The sequence below is a fragment of the Bos indicus genome, chromosome 3 (genome assembly GCF_029378745.1).
Source record: "Bos indicus isolate NIAB-ARS_2022 breed Sahiwal x Tharparkar chromosome 3, NIAB-ARS_B.indTharparkar_mat_pri_1.0, whole genome shotgun sequence".
NCBI lineage: Eukaryota > Metazoa > Chordata > Mammalia > Artiodactyla > Bovidae > Bos > Bos indicus.
This window is the reverse complement of record NC_091762.1, coordinates 11134562-11149041: the sequence shown is the minus strand read 5'-3', so window position 1 is coordinate 11149041 and position 14480 is coordinate 11134562. Positions and strand designations below refer to the sequence as shown.

General features: G+C 39.0%; 1 protein-coding gene across 1 annotated transcript in view; it reads right to left on the bottom strand.

Annotated features, from left to right (window-relative positions):
• SPTA1 (spectrin alpha, erythrocytic 1) overlaps positions 1-14480 on the bottom strand; it is an 86687-nt gene that overhangs the window by 57281 nt on the left and 14926 nt on the right. Inside the window, exons 12-15 of the mRNA XM_070780490.1 lie at positions 13934-14011; positions 13647-13802; positions 11883-12087; positions 10300-10481 (exon numbers count right to left, since the gene is read on the bottom strand). Of these exons, the coding sequence (XP_070636591.1) occupies positions 10300-10481; positions 11883-12087; positions 13647-13802; positions 13934-14011 (621 nt within the window). The remainder of the gene's footprint in view (positions 1-10299; positions 10482-11882; positions 12088-13646; positions 13803-13933; positions 14012-14480) is intronic.

Sequence of the window (14480 nt, the reverse complement as noted above, 5' to 3'; positions counted from 1 at the left end):
TATACTCTAAAAACTTATTGGATAAATTTACTTAAAAAATAGTCTAGAGGCGGTCATAAGATGGCAGAGGAATAGGACAGGGAGACCACTTTCTCCCCACAAATTCATCAAAAGAACATTTAAACGCTGAGTAAATTCCACAAAACAAATTCTGAATGCTGGCAGAGGACATCAGGCACCCAGAAAAGCAGCCCATTGTCTTCAAAAGGAGATAGGAAAAAATACAAAAGACAAAAAGAAAGACAAAAGAGGTAGGGATGGAGTTCCATCCCGGGAAGGGAGTCTTAAAAAGAGAGAAGTTTCCAAACACCAGGAAACACTCTCACTGTCGAGTCTGTGGTAAACCTTGGAACCACAGAGGGCAACATAACTGGGAGGAAAAATAAATAAATAATTAAAACCCATAGATTATGTGCCCAATGGTAACTCCCCCAGCAGAGAAGCAGTGCAGATGCCTGCACCTGCCACTAGCAAGCGGGGGCTGGGCAGGGAGGTGAGGGCTGCATTGCTTAGAGTAAGGACTGGGCCTGAATACACCAAGGGCAATCTGAGAGAACTAACTTGGGCTAGTAAACCAGACTGTGGGATAGCTACCACACAAAAAGCCCTAACCTAAATGGCACCCCACTCCAGTACTCTTGCCTGGAAAATCCCATGGATGGAGGAGCCTGGTAGGCTGCAGTCCATGGGGTCGCTGAGGGTCAGATAGGACTGAGCGACTTCACTTTCACTTTTCACTTTCACTCATTGGAGAAGGAAATGGCAACCCACTCCAGTATTCTTGCCTGGAGAATCCCAGGGATGGGGAAGCCTGGTGGGCTGCCATCTATGGGGTCATACAGAGTTGGATATGCCTGAAGTGATTTAGCAGGGAAGACACCGTCAGGTCTGCTCACAGAACAAAGGACTGAACAGAGCTAGCCCGCTGCAGATCATCCCCCTCCGGTGACAAGCAGCCAGAGCCAGAAGAGGGCAATCGCAGCCCTAGAGAGGCATTATCTACCAAACTGCAAGCAGGATTATTTGCTAACTAAGACTTCTTGGGGTTCTGGAAAGTCAACATCCGCCTGAGAAGGTGAACAGGTTGTACACCCAGAAAACTGAGTGGCAGGGATGGGGGAGGCAATAAGTTGCAGTGACTGCGCTCGCCAAACACCTCATCACCTGAGCTGCTCGGACCTGGGAAGGGCACAAAATGCAGGCCCAACAGAGTCTGCGCCTCTCAGGACTACTTGAGTGCCTGAACCTGAGTGGCTTAGACCTGGGAGGTGCATGTAGCCCAGGGCCAGCCTCGGACGGTTCCTGCCAGAGGAACCTAGAGCCTGAGCAGTGTGGGTAGAGAGGGCACATGCACCATGAGCAGGGGCAGGCCCAGTGTGACTGAGACTCTGCGAGCACATGCCAGTGTTATTTGTTTGCAGCATCCCTCCCTCCCCACAACAAGACTGAACAAGTGAGCCTAAAAAAGTGTCCACCACCGCCCCCTTGTGTCAGGGCGGAAATCAGACACTGAAGAGACCAGCAAGCAGAAGAAGCTAAAACAGAGGGAACCGCCTTGGAAGTGACAGGTGCAATAGATTTAAACCCTGTAGTTAGTACCGACTACATAGTAAGGAGCCTATAGATCTTGAGAAATATAAGCTGAACCAAGAAACTATCCAAAAATGAATTGACCCCACACTGCCCACAACACCAGAGAAGGTCCTAGATATATTTTTATTATTTTTACTATCATTCTTTTTTTTTAATTTTTAAATCCTCTATTACTCCTTTAATTTTCATTTTTATAACCTACTATTGCTTAAAAAAAAAGAGACCCTATTTTTTAAAGCAAACTTCATATATATATATTTTTTTTTTATATAATTTTTGTGACTTTTTTTTTTCTTTAATGTACTTTTGAAAATCCAGCCTCTACTCTAGATTTTTAATCTTTGCTTTTTGGTATTTGTTATCAATTTTGTACCTTTAAGAACCCAATCTTTAGTGCCTATTTTTACTTGGGCATGAGATTACTGGCTTGACTGCTCTCTCCCCCTTTGGACTCTCCTTTTTCTCCACCAGGTCACCTCTATCTCATCCCTCCCCCTTCTCTTCTCTTCTCTACCCAACGCTGTGAATCTTTTTATGTGTTCCAGATGGTGGAGAACATTTAGGGGACTGATTACTGGCTGGATCTGTCTCTATCCTTTTGATTCCCCCTTTTATCCTCTTGGCCACCTCTGTCTCCTTCCTCCTTCTTCTGTTCTCTATACAACTCTGTGAACATCTCTGAGTGGTCCAGACTGTGGAGTGCACATAAGGAAGTGATTACTGGATAGCTTGCTCTCTCCTCTTTTGATTCCACCTCATCTCATTCGGGTCACCTCTAACTCCCTCCTCCCTCTTCTTTTCTCCATGTAACTCTGTGAACCTTTCTGGGTGTCCCTCACTGTGGAGAAACTTTTCATCTTTAACTTAGATGTTTTATCAATGGTGCTGTATAAATGGAGAAGTCTTGAGGCTACTGTAAAAATAAGACTGAAACCCTGAAGCAAGAGGCTTAAATTCAAATTCTGAGAATACCATAGAACTCCTGACTCCAGGGAACATTAATCGACAGGAGCCCATCAAACGCCTCATACCTACACTGAAACCAAGCAGCACCCAAGGTCCAACAAGTTCCAGAGCAAGACATACCATGCAAATTCTCCAGCAACACAGGAACACAGCCCTGAGCTTCAATATACAGGCTGCCCAAACTCACTCCAAATCCATTGACATCTCATAACTCATTACTGGATACTTCATTGCACTCCAGAGAGAAGAAATCCAGCTCCACCCACCAGAACACCAACACAAGCTTCCCTAACCAGGAAACCTTACAAGCCACCCATACAACCACACCCACAGTGAGGAACTCCACAATAAAGAGAACTCCACAAACTGCCAGAATACAGAAAGGCCACCCCAAACACAGCAATATAAACAAGATGAAGAGACAGAGGAATACCCAGCAGGTAAAGGAACAGGATAAATACCCACCAAACCAAACAAAAGAGGAAGAGATAGGGAATCTACCTGATAAAGAATTCTGAATAATGATAGTGAAAATGATTCAAAATCTTGAAAACAAAATGTAATCACAGATAAATATCCTGGAGACAAGGATTGAGAAGATGCAAGAAAGGTTTAACAAAGATCTATAAATAATGAAAAAGAGTCAATATATAATGAATAATGCAATAAATGATATCAAAAACACTCTGGAGGGAACAAATAGTAGAATAACAGACGCAGAAGATAGGATTAGTGAGGTAGAAGATAGAATGGTAGAAATAAATGGATCGGAGGGAAAAAAAGAAAAATGAATTAAAAGAAATGAGGACAATCTCAGAGACCTCTGGGACAATGTTAAACGTGCCAACATTTGAATCCCAGGAGTCCCAGAAGAAGACAAAAAGAAAGACCAGGAAAAAATACTTGAGGAGATAATTGTTGAAAACTTCCCTAAAATGTGGAAGGAAATAAGCACCCAAGTCCAAGAAACCCAGAGAGTCCCAATTGGGATAAACCCAAGGCAAAACACCCCAAGACACAAATTAACAAAGATCAAACACAAAGAACAAATATGAAAAGTAGCAAGGGAAAACCAACAAATAACCCACAAGGGGATTCCCATAAGGATAACAGCTGACCTTTCAATAGAAACTCTTCAGGCCAGAAGAGAATGGCAGGACATACTTAAAGTGATGAAAGAGAAAAGCCTACAGTCCAGATTACTGTACCCAGCAAGGATCTCATTCAAATATGAAGGAGAAATCAAAAGTTTTACAGACAAGCAAAAGCTGAGAGAATTCAGCACCACCAAACCAGCTCTCCAGCAAATGCTAAAGGATATTCTCTAGACAGGAAACACACAAAGGGAGTATAAACTCAAACCCAAAACAATAATGTAAATGGCAAAGGGATCATACTTACCAATAGTTACCTTAAATGTAAATGTGTTGAATGCCCTAACCAAAAGACACAGACTGGCTGGCTGAATGGATACAAACACAAGATTCAAACAGGGGATACATACAGACTGAAAGTGAAGGGCTGGAAAAAGCTTTTCCATGCAAATAGAGACCAAAAGAAAGCAGGAGTAGCAATACTCATATCAGATAAAATAGACTTTAGAACAAAGGCTGTGAAAAGAGACAAAGAAGGACACTACATAATGATCAAAGGATCAATCCAAGAAGAAGATATAACAATTATAAATATATATGCACCCAACATAGGAGCACTGTAATATGTAAGACAAATGCTAACAAGTATGAAAGAGGAAATGAACAATAACACAATAATAGTGGGAGACTTTAATACCCCACTCACACCTATGGATAGATCAACTAAACAGAAATTTAACAAGAAAACACAAACGTTAAATAACACAATACACCAGTTAGACCTAATTGATATCTATAGGACATTTCATCCCAAAACAATGAATTTCACCTTTTTCTCAAGTGTACACGGAACCTTCTCCAGGATAGATCATGTCCTGAGCCATAAATCTAGCCTTGGTAAATTCAAAAAAATTAAAATCATTCCAAGTATCTTTTCTGACCACAGTGCAGTAAGATTAGATGTCAGTTACAGGAGAAAAACTATTAAAAATTCCAACATATGGAGGCTGAACAGCATGCTGCTGAATAACCAACAAATCACAGAAGAAATAAAAAAAAATCAAAATATGCATAGGAATGAATGAAAATGAAACAGAACCATCCAAAACCTGTGAGACACTGTAAAAGGAGTGCTAAGGGAAGGTTCATAGCAATACAGGCATACCTCAAGAAACAAGAAAAAAGTCAAATAAATAACCTAACTCTACACCTAAAGCAACTAGAAAAGGAAGAAATGAAGAACCCCAGGGTTAGTAGAAGGAAAGAAATCTTAAAAATTAGGGCAGATTATGATCCAGCAATCCCACTGCTGGGCATACACACTGAGGAAACCAGAAGGGAAAGAGACACGTGTACCCCAATGTTCATCGCAGCACTGTTTATAATAGCCAAGACATGGAAGCAACCTAGATGTCCATCAGCAGATGAATGGATAAGAAAGCTGTGGTACATATACACAATGGAGTATTACTCAGCCATTAAAAAGAATACATTTGAATCAGTTCTAATGAGGTGGATGAAACTGGAGCCTATTATACAGAGTGAAGTAAGCCAGAAGAAAAAACACCAATACAGTATACTAACGCATATATATGGAATTTAGAAAGACGGTAACAATAACCCTGTGTACAAGACAGCAAAAGAGACACTGATGTATAGAACAGTCTTATGGACTCTATGGGAGAGGGAGAGGGTGGGAAGATTTGGGAGAATGGCATTGAAACATGTAAAATATCATGTATGAAACGAGATGCCAGTCCAGGTTTGATGCACGATACTGGATGCTTGGGGCTAGAGCACTGGGATGACCCAGAGGGATGGTATGGGGAGGGAGGAGGGAGGAGGGTTCAGGATGGGGAACACATGTATACCGGTGGCGGATTCATTTTGATATTTGGCAAAACTAATACAATTATGTAAAGTTTAAAAATAAAATAAAATTTTAAAAAAATTAAAAAAATAATAAATGCAAAAGAAACAAAAGAGACCATAGCAAAAGCAACAAAGCCAAAAGCTGTTTCTTTGAAAGGGTAAATAAAATTGACAAACCATTAGCCAGACTCATCAAGAAACAAAGGGAGAAAAATCAAATCAATAAAATTAGAAATGAAAACGGAGAGATCACAAAAGACAACATAGAAATACACAGGATCATAAGAGACTACTATCAGCAATTATATGCCAATAAAATGGACAGCTTGGAAGAAATGGACAAATTCTTAGAAAAGTACAACTTTTCAAAACTGAACGAAGAAGAAATAGAAAATCTTAACAGACTCATCACAAGCACAGAAATTGAAACTGTAATCAGAAATCTTCCAGCAAACAAAAGCCCAGGTCCAGATGGCTTCACAGCTGAAATCTACCAAAAATTTAGAGAAGAGGGAGTTGGTGATGGACAGGGAGGCCTGGCATGCTGCGCTTCATGGGGTCACAAAGAATCGGACACGACTGAGCGACTGAACTGAACTGAACTGAACTGAATACCTATCCTACTCAAACTCCTCCAGAAAATTGCAGAGGAAGGTAAACTTCCAAATTCATTCTAGGAGGCCACTATCACCCTAATACCAAAACCTAACAAAGATGCCACTAAAAAAGAAAACTACAGGCCAATATCACTGATGAACATAGATACAAAAATACTTAACAAAATTCTAGCAATCAGAATCCAACAACACATTAAAAAGATCAAACACCATGACCAAGTGGGCTTTATCCCAAGGATGCAAGCATTCTTCAATATCTGCAAATCAATCAGGGTAATACACCACATTAACAAATTGAAAAATAAAAGCCATATGATTATCTCAATAGATACAAAGAAAATCCTTGAAAAAATTCAACATCCATTTATGATAAACACTCTCCAGAAAGCAGAAATAGAAGGACCATACCTCAACATAATAAAAGCTATATGTGACAAACCCACAACAAACATTATCCTCAATGGTGAAAAATTGAAAGCATTTCCCCTAAAGTCAGGAACAAGATAAGGGTGCCCACTCTCACCACTACTATTCAACATAGTTTTGGAAGTTTTGGCCACAGCAATCAGAGCAGAAAAAGAAATAAAAGGAATCCAAATTGGAAAAGAAGAAGTAAAACTCGCACTGTTTGCCGATGATATGATCCCTTAAAGACTCCACCAGAAAATTACTAGAGCTAATCAATGAATATAGTAAAGTTGCAGGATATAAAATCAACACACAGAAATCCCTTGCATTCCTACACATTAATAATGAGAAAGTAGAGAAATTAAGGAAACAATTCCATTCACATTGCAACGAAAAGAATAAAATACTTAGGAATATATCTACCTAAAGAAACTAAAGACCTATAAATAGAAAACCATAAAACACTGGTGAAAGAAATCAAAGAGGACACTAATAGATGGAGAAATATACCATGTTCATGGATCAGAAGAATCAATATAGCGAAAATGAGTATACTACCCAAAGCAATCTATAGATTCAATGCAATCCCTATCAAGCTACCAACAGTATTTTTCACAAAGCTAGAACAAATAATTTCACAATTTGTATAGAAATACAAAAAGCCTCGAATAGCCAAAGCAGTCTTGAGAAAGAAGAATGGAACTGGAAGAATCAACCTGCCTGACTTCAAGCTCTACTACAAAGCCACAGTTATCAAGACAGTATGGTACTGGCACAAAGACAGAAATATAGATCAATGGAACAAAATAGAAGCCCAGAGATAAATCCATGCACCTATGGACACCTTATCTTTGACAAAGGAGGCAAGAATATGCAATGGAGAAAAGACAATCTCTTTAACAAGTGGTGCTGGGAAAACTGGTCAGCCACTTGTAAAAGAATGAAACTAGAACACTTTCTAACACTGTACACAAAAATAAACTTGAAATGGGTTAAAGATCTAAACGTAAGACCAGAAACTATATAACTCTTAGAGGAAGACATAGGCAAAACACTCTCTGACATAAATCACAGCAGGATCCTCTATGCACCCCCCCGAAAAAAAATTGGAAATAAAAGCAAAAATAAACAAATGGGACCTAAGTAAAATTAAAAGCTTCTGCACAACAAAGGAAACTATAAGCAAGGTGAAAAGACAGCCTTCAGAATGGGAGAAAATAATAGTAAATGAAGCAACTGACAAAGAACTAATCTCAAAAATATACAAGCAACTCCTGCAGCTCAATTCCAGAAAAATAAATGACCCAATCAAAAAATGGGCTGAAGAACTAAACAGACAGTTCTCCAAAGAAGACATACAGATGGTTAACAAACACATGAAAAGATGCTCAACATCACTCATTATCAGAGAAATGCAAATCAAAACTACAATGATATACCATTTCACGCCAGTCAGAATGGCTGCGATCCAAAAGTCTACAAGCAATAAATGCTGGAGAGGGCATGGAGAAAAGGGAACCCTCTTACAGTGTTGGACTATGGAGAACAGTGTGGAGATTACTTAAAAAACTGGAAATAGAACTGCCTTATGACCCAGCAATCCCACTTCTGGGCATACACACCGAGGGAACCAGAATTGAAAGAGATACGTGTACCCCAATGTTCATTGCAGCACTGTTTTTAATAACCAGGACATGGAAGCAACCTAGATGTCCATCAGCAGATGAATGTATAAGAAAGCTGTGGTACATATACACAATGGAGTATTGCTGCTGCTGCTGCTGCTGCTAAGTCACTTCAGTCATATCTGACTCTGTGCGACCCCTTAGACGGCAGCCCACCAGGCTCCCCTGTCCCTGGGATTCTCCAGGCAAGAACACTGGAGTGGGTTGCCATTTCCTTCAGCCATTAAAAAGAATACATCTGAATCAGTTCTAATGAGGTGGATGAAACTGGACCCTATTATACAGAGCAAAGTAAGCCAGAAAGAAAAACACCAATACAGTATACTAACACATATATATGGAATTTAGAATGATGGTAAAGGAGACATAGATGTATAGAACAGTTTTTTGTACTCTGTGGGAGAGGTAGAGGGTGGGATGATTTGGGAAAATGGCATTGAAACATGTATAATATCATATATGAAATGAATCACCAGTCCAGGTTCGATGCAGGATACAGAATGCTTGGGGCTGGTACGCTGGGATGACCCAGAGGGATGGTACAGGGAGGGAGATGTGAGGGGGGGTTCAGGATGGGGAGCACGTGTATACCCGTGGGGGATTCATGTTGATGTATGGCAAAACCAATACAATATGTAAAGTAATTAGTCTCCAATTAAATAAATTTATATTAAAAAAAATAGTCTGGTGTGATTTCAGTGGGTAACTTTGAAACCAACAGCCTAGACATCTGTTTCATAGTCCTGGCCCTGCTGTTAATTTTTTCTGTGACATTGGAGAAGTCACTTCATTTCTCTGTGTTTCAATTTTCTTAAGAAAAGAAAAAAGTACAATTAAAAATATTTCAAGTTTTGAATTGTAGGATGCCAGGATAGAAAGACACAATTTTATCCAAACTTTTAGTTTACAGGTAAGTAAACAGAGGTACAAACAGGTGAAAAGATACACCATAGAACTAGGAAGTGATAAGGCTATATAAAATCCAGGTTTCTGGATTGAGAGTGCAGCGTCATATTTAGAAGAGTCAATAAAGTCTTATAGCAGCCATAGGGTTCTGACAAAAGACACCAGGCACCAAGAAGAATAGCTGGATAAAGGAGATACTAGAAAGAGGTAGTTGACCAACTAAACATTTTGATTTTTTACCTTTGGCTTTGTTGGGTAATTAGAATAGGAAAAAGGAGTCCAAAATGGTGGTGAAGAAAAACAAAGAAAGGACAAAGCCCATGAAAATGAAACAAAAGAAAATCTGTGGACCGGAGTGAGAACCTCACGTGAAACAAACACACGCCCTTCTTGGCTCGCCCAATTTGCACAGGGCAGGCTCAGGGGGAGGAGACAAAACATATAAAAAGAGGAAGCCAAGAAGGACTGAGCCCTCTCCTTTGGGAATGGCCCACCCTCATGCCTCAAGGGTGTACTATCCTCTGCTTGCCGAATAAAACTTAACTGTAACCAAGCTGTAACACTGGTGCACCATTTCAAATCTTTGCCCACTGCTGCAAGACAGAACAGAGAAAATTACACGCTCTCCCGGTATATCATCCAAGTCATGGTATCAGATATGTTGGGGGATTGTGTAAATTTCTTCAGTTCTATCTCATGGGAGCAAAGATTTGAAATGGTGGACCAGTGTTAAAGCTTGGTTATAGCTCAGTTTTATTTGGCAAGCAGAGGATAATACACTCTTGAGGCGTGAGGGCAGGCTGACCCCAAAGGAGAGGCCTCAATCCGTCTTGGCTTCCTTTTTTTATATTTTTTGTCTCCTCCCCAATGAGCCTGCCCTATGCAAATTGGGCTAGCCAAGAAAGGGGTGTGTTTGTTTCACCTGAGTTTCTCACTCCGGTCTGCAGATTTTCTTTTGCTCCATTTTCGTGGGCTTTTTCTGTTCTTTGTCTTTCTTCACCGCCATTTTGGACTTCTTTTTTCCTATTCTAAATACCTAACAGCTTCCTGCTTTGTCCCACTTTTTCACTTTTTTTTAAAAATAATAATTATGATGAATGTACTCAGAATGTATATGGGTAACTTGGCTCACAATTGGTTAAAGAGCTAGCGACAAACCTGACGAGTAGCCACAGCAGACTCCAGGAGGCCATGTTTCCTGAGCAGATTCTGCACATCTGCTAGGCCTTTCCCATAATCCTGAGATCTAGCCTGCCATTCCACTTCCTCCAGCCATTGCATCAGGTCTTCTGCATTATTTTCAAATTGAAGCTGCTTATTTGCTTCATGCAACTGGATCCCTAGGAAAAGACATCAAGTGTAAGACAGGTATCATAACTAATCCTCATTTTATGCTATTACAAGTTATACCAACTTAAGGAAAAATATAATGTTTGGATAGTCCAATGGGAAAAATATAACTGTCTAACATGTGATTACATAAAAAAATTACCATTAATTTGTAGTATTCAGATAGGATTTTCTTTTGAAGATAGTAGTGTTCTCAAAACAGATATAAACAATATGTTCATTTCTTGTTGAGGTATGGGCCTATGTTAGATTTTTAACTATCTTGTCACTTGTTATTCTCTATTGAGACCTCCCTTTCAAAGGGATTCAAGCATAAACATGTCATTTTCCAAGAAAAAAATAAAACTTGGGGTTAGCTCAGTTTGAAATTTTGAAGTATTTTTTCCTAAATATCTTCCTCAGAACTTTGCTAACCATCAGCCACCTCTGCCTTAGTGCCTGTTCTTTATCACAAACCACACCCTACAATTTTCTCTTCCAGAAAATATTTTGATTATCCACTGTTCTCAGCTAAATTCTTTATCATATGATTTTATAACAATCATTTGCATTATTTCTGTGAAACAATTACTAGGACATGAAGTAACAGCAACTTCTTGTTACAGTCAAGTTGATTTGTTTTCCTAAACCAAAAATCAGGATATCCGACAAAATCATTATGATGTATCTTTTCTATAACCAGGACAGAGGCATGTCTGTAGATAATGTTTATAACAAATGGACTATTGACAGAAAAAGCATCATTATTTGTGTTAATTATGATGATTGATTTGTTTGTCAAAGTAAGAGGTGAAGTTAAATTTAAGTAGAGGCTAGTCAAGCAGACATGGGAATTTTTTAAGAGCTTACAATAGAACCTGAATATGCCCAGATAGGTGAAACAGCAAGCCATCAAGCCTTTTCACAAGAATAAAATAGCATGGGAACATCACATGTGGCCCCAACCATATTTTATTGCCTAATTAAGTAACCTGAGTCAGAATATGTTGCTTCATTTATAGAACAAAAAGATGTATAATCGAATTATGGACACTCATTTTAGATGTATAGTCAATATTGAATTCACGATATCTGAATATTTATTCAACAGGAAGAAAAAAAAGGGAGAAAAGTGAAAAGAAAACAAATACAATTTCAGTTGAAAAGACCTACATATCTGAAGAAAAGAATTGTGTTAATATATAGAAGAATTGTGTTAATATATAATAATTGTGTGTGATAAGTTTAGGTTAGATTTTTTAAATTTCTTGACCAATAGAGGAAGACACAGGGAGGCAAATGAGTAACATCCCTCCCTTCTCACAGAGGCCATCGGGTAAATTCAAGGTGGTAAAGATGAAGGTGGGTTTCAGAATTTAGGAATTCATTTCTTAAAAGACTCTGCTTCTAACCTTTCTGCTCTGTAGCCTTCTGCAGTTCAATCCAGAGGCTCTCAACTTCCCTCAAACGATCAGCCACCTTGTCGGAGGCATAATGATTGCTGTCAATCATCTCCTGGCCAGTTTTCTGTATGTTATTAAGCCGGATCTGATTAGCTGCCAATTCTTCTTCAAAGACTTTCTGCTTTTGAACCTGGCTCTTCAAGTTCAGTGTTTCCTGAGAGAAAATGAAAACAATGAAAGAAAACAATTCCTTGAAAAATGAGGGGCAGATATTTTGAGGACAGGAATTTTTTTTTCACTATAAATCTAAGTGAACTAAGAAGAGGATATAAGGCAGAACTGTTCTAGTCCAAGTATAGAGCCAGAGGATGCTCAGGAAACTATGACCAATTACTCCTTTCATACAAATGGCAGACATAGCTAATCACCCCCTGAACTTATTTCTATTGAGTCTGGATATGGTCTGAATATCACTTTAAATATGACACCATATGTAAGGATTATCAATCGATCACAGCTGGCATGAAAGATGGAGATTATTTTCCATTCCTGCCTTTAGCAGAGAAGACCTGTTTACCCTACATACACTGGAACCATAACTCCTCTAGAGAACACAAGCACATAGGGATAAGTTTTACAGAATGAAAGTTAAAAATTAGATGCTCAAAGTTCTATCGAAAGAATATTAGAACAAGAGTATCAGAGGTATACATTTAAGACTAAATGATATTTAGAAAGTAAATACATTGAATAGATATTGGCCTAGAAATCAAGAGACTGATTCCAGTCCTGACTGTAAATGCAAAAATTTGTGAGTGTATGTGTGTGTGTATGTGTGTGTGTGTGCAAAATAGTTTAACAGTTTATTATGCTCAGTCACTCAGTCATGTTTGACTCTCTGTGACCCCATGGACTGTAGCCAGCTAGACCCCTCTGTCCATGGATTTTCCAGGCAGGAATACTGGAGCAGGTTGCCACTTCCTAATCCAGGGGATCTTCCTGACTCAGGGATCTAACCCACTTCTCTTTCCATCTCCCTCATTGGCAGGCAGATTCTTTACCACAGTGCCATAAGGGAAGCCTTTTGATAATTTATATTGTGAGTGAAAAATATGTGTTTTATATAATACCAAAATAAAAAAAACTTATGTGTGACTCAAAGATAATTCAGGAATTTTTCAGAGTCACACAAACTAAAACAGGACAGGGAATGAATTCAAGCCCAGTGTTTACTTTCCCCCAAGAGAATTCATGTGTCTAACTCTATGTTAAACAGATCTAAATAATCGGTTAACCTTGGGCAACTCACTACACAATTCAGATCCTGGTTTCTTCATCTGTAAAATAAGGAATTGTTCCTTTCCAGCTACAAAGCAGTAAGTCTATATTGTGTCAAACCATTAGGTTAATTCTGAGTTCCTGGTAGCCTGAATGTACGTTATGACTAGACCCAACATTTTCCTACTATAAGGGTGCATAGGGCAGCAGAAAGGGGGATATGCAGCTAAATAAAGAGAATTCCTGCTTTCCCCTGCTCTGTTAAGGACCACTGGAAATTGTGCCAGGGAAAGGGGGTGATGGGAAACAGGGTATTGGAAAATTGGAAATTAGAAATACAGTCTTGGAGGAATCATTGTGCTTCTCTGAGATTCTGTCTCTCCATCTATAAAATGAGGCTCACCAGCTGAATGCTATTGTCTTTTCAGGTCCAAGATTGTAGTTTCATGAAATTAAGTACCAATGAGTATGTTCAGGGTCTGCAACCCTGCCTACCTTGTAATCTTCATCATCTGCCAACTTTTTCTTTTTGTTGATCCAGTTCTTTAGGTCATCTGAGTCCTGATACAGTTGCTGCAGAAGGAATGAATCCTCCAGCAATCCGCGTCTAATGGCAGCCCTTTTTCGTAGATTGTCCCGTCGGACCAACAGCTGCAAAAAGCATAAACAAACTCACGGTCAGAAAAATAAAATATGGATGCCTGAGATCTACTGCCTACCATGGTTAACAATGCTCCAACATTTTCCCTGGCCCGGGTGCACAGGCAGGCAGATGCACATACTTCATCCCGGATAGCAGCGATCTTCTCTGAATCATAATGCTTATCATCAATCAGTTTGGTTGCAGTCTTGTCTATGGTCTGGGGGGAAAAAAAAAAGTGTTTTTCTCTCATTGGCACTGAGTAAGTCGCCACAGTTTGTTTAGCTGTTTAAAGAAGAAGCATGACAATGTGGGAAGAGGACAAGATTCAGGGTCAGAAGATCTGGGTCCTACTTCTGATTTCTGTTATAAATTGTATTTCAAAATATAAATCTCAGACAGGTTAATTATTTTCTCTATGCCACAGTAGTTTCTTCTTAATCTAGATTACAGTGAATGAAACCTGTTTTCACTATGAGGTGAATATTTGATCTATTTAAAAATTTTTAAGAACCATTGTTGATACAGACTTGTTCAATGGCCAGTCTTTTTCTATCTATCTATTTATCTATTCACTCATCCATCTGTCATATACCATATGTACTTTTTAATAATTCATCTCTATCTCTAGCTATATGGGGAATGGAGTCAAATTATACATGTGAATTTTGACTCATATTCATTCATAA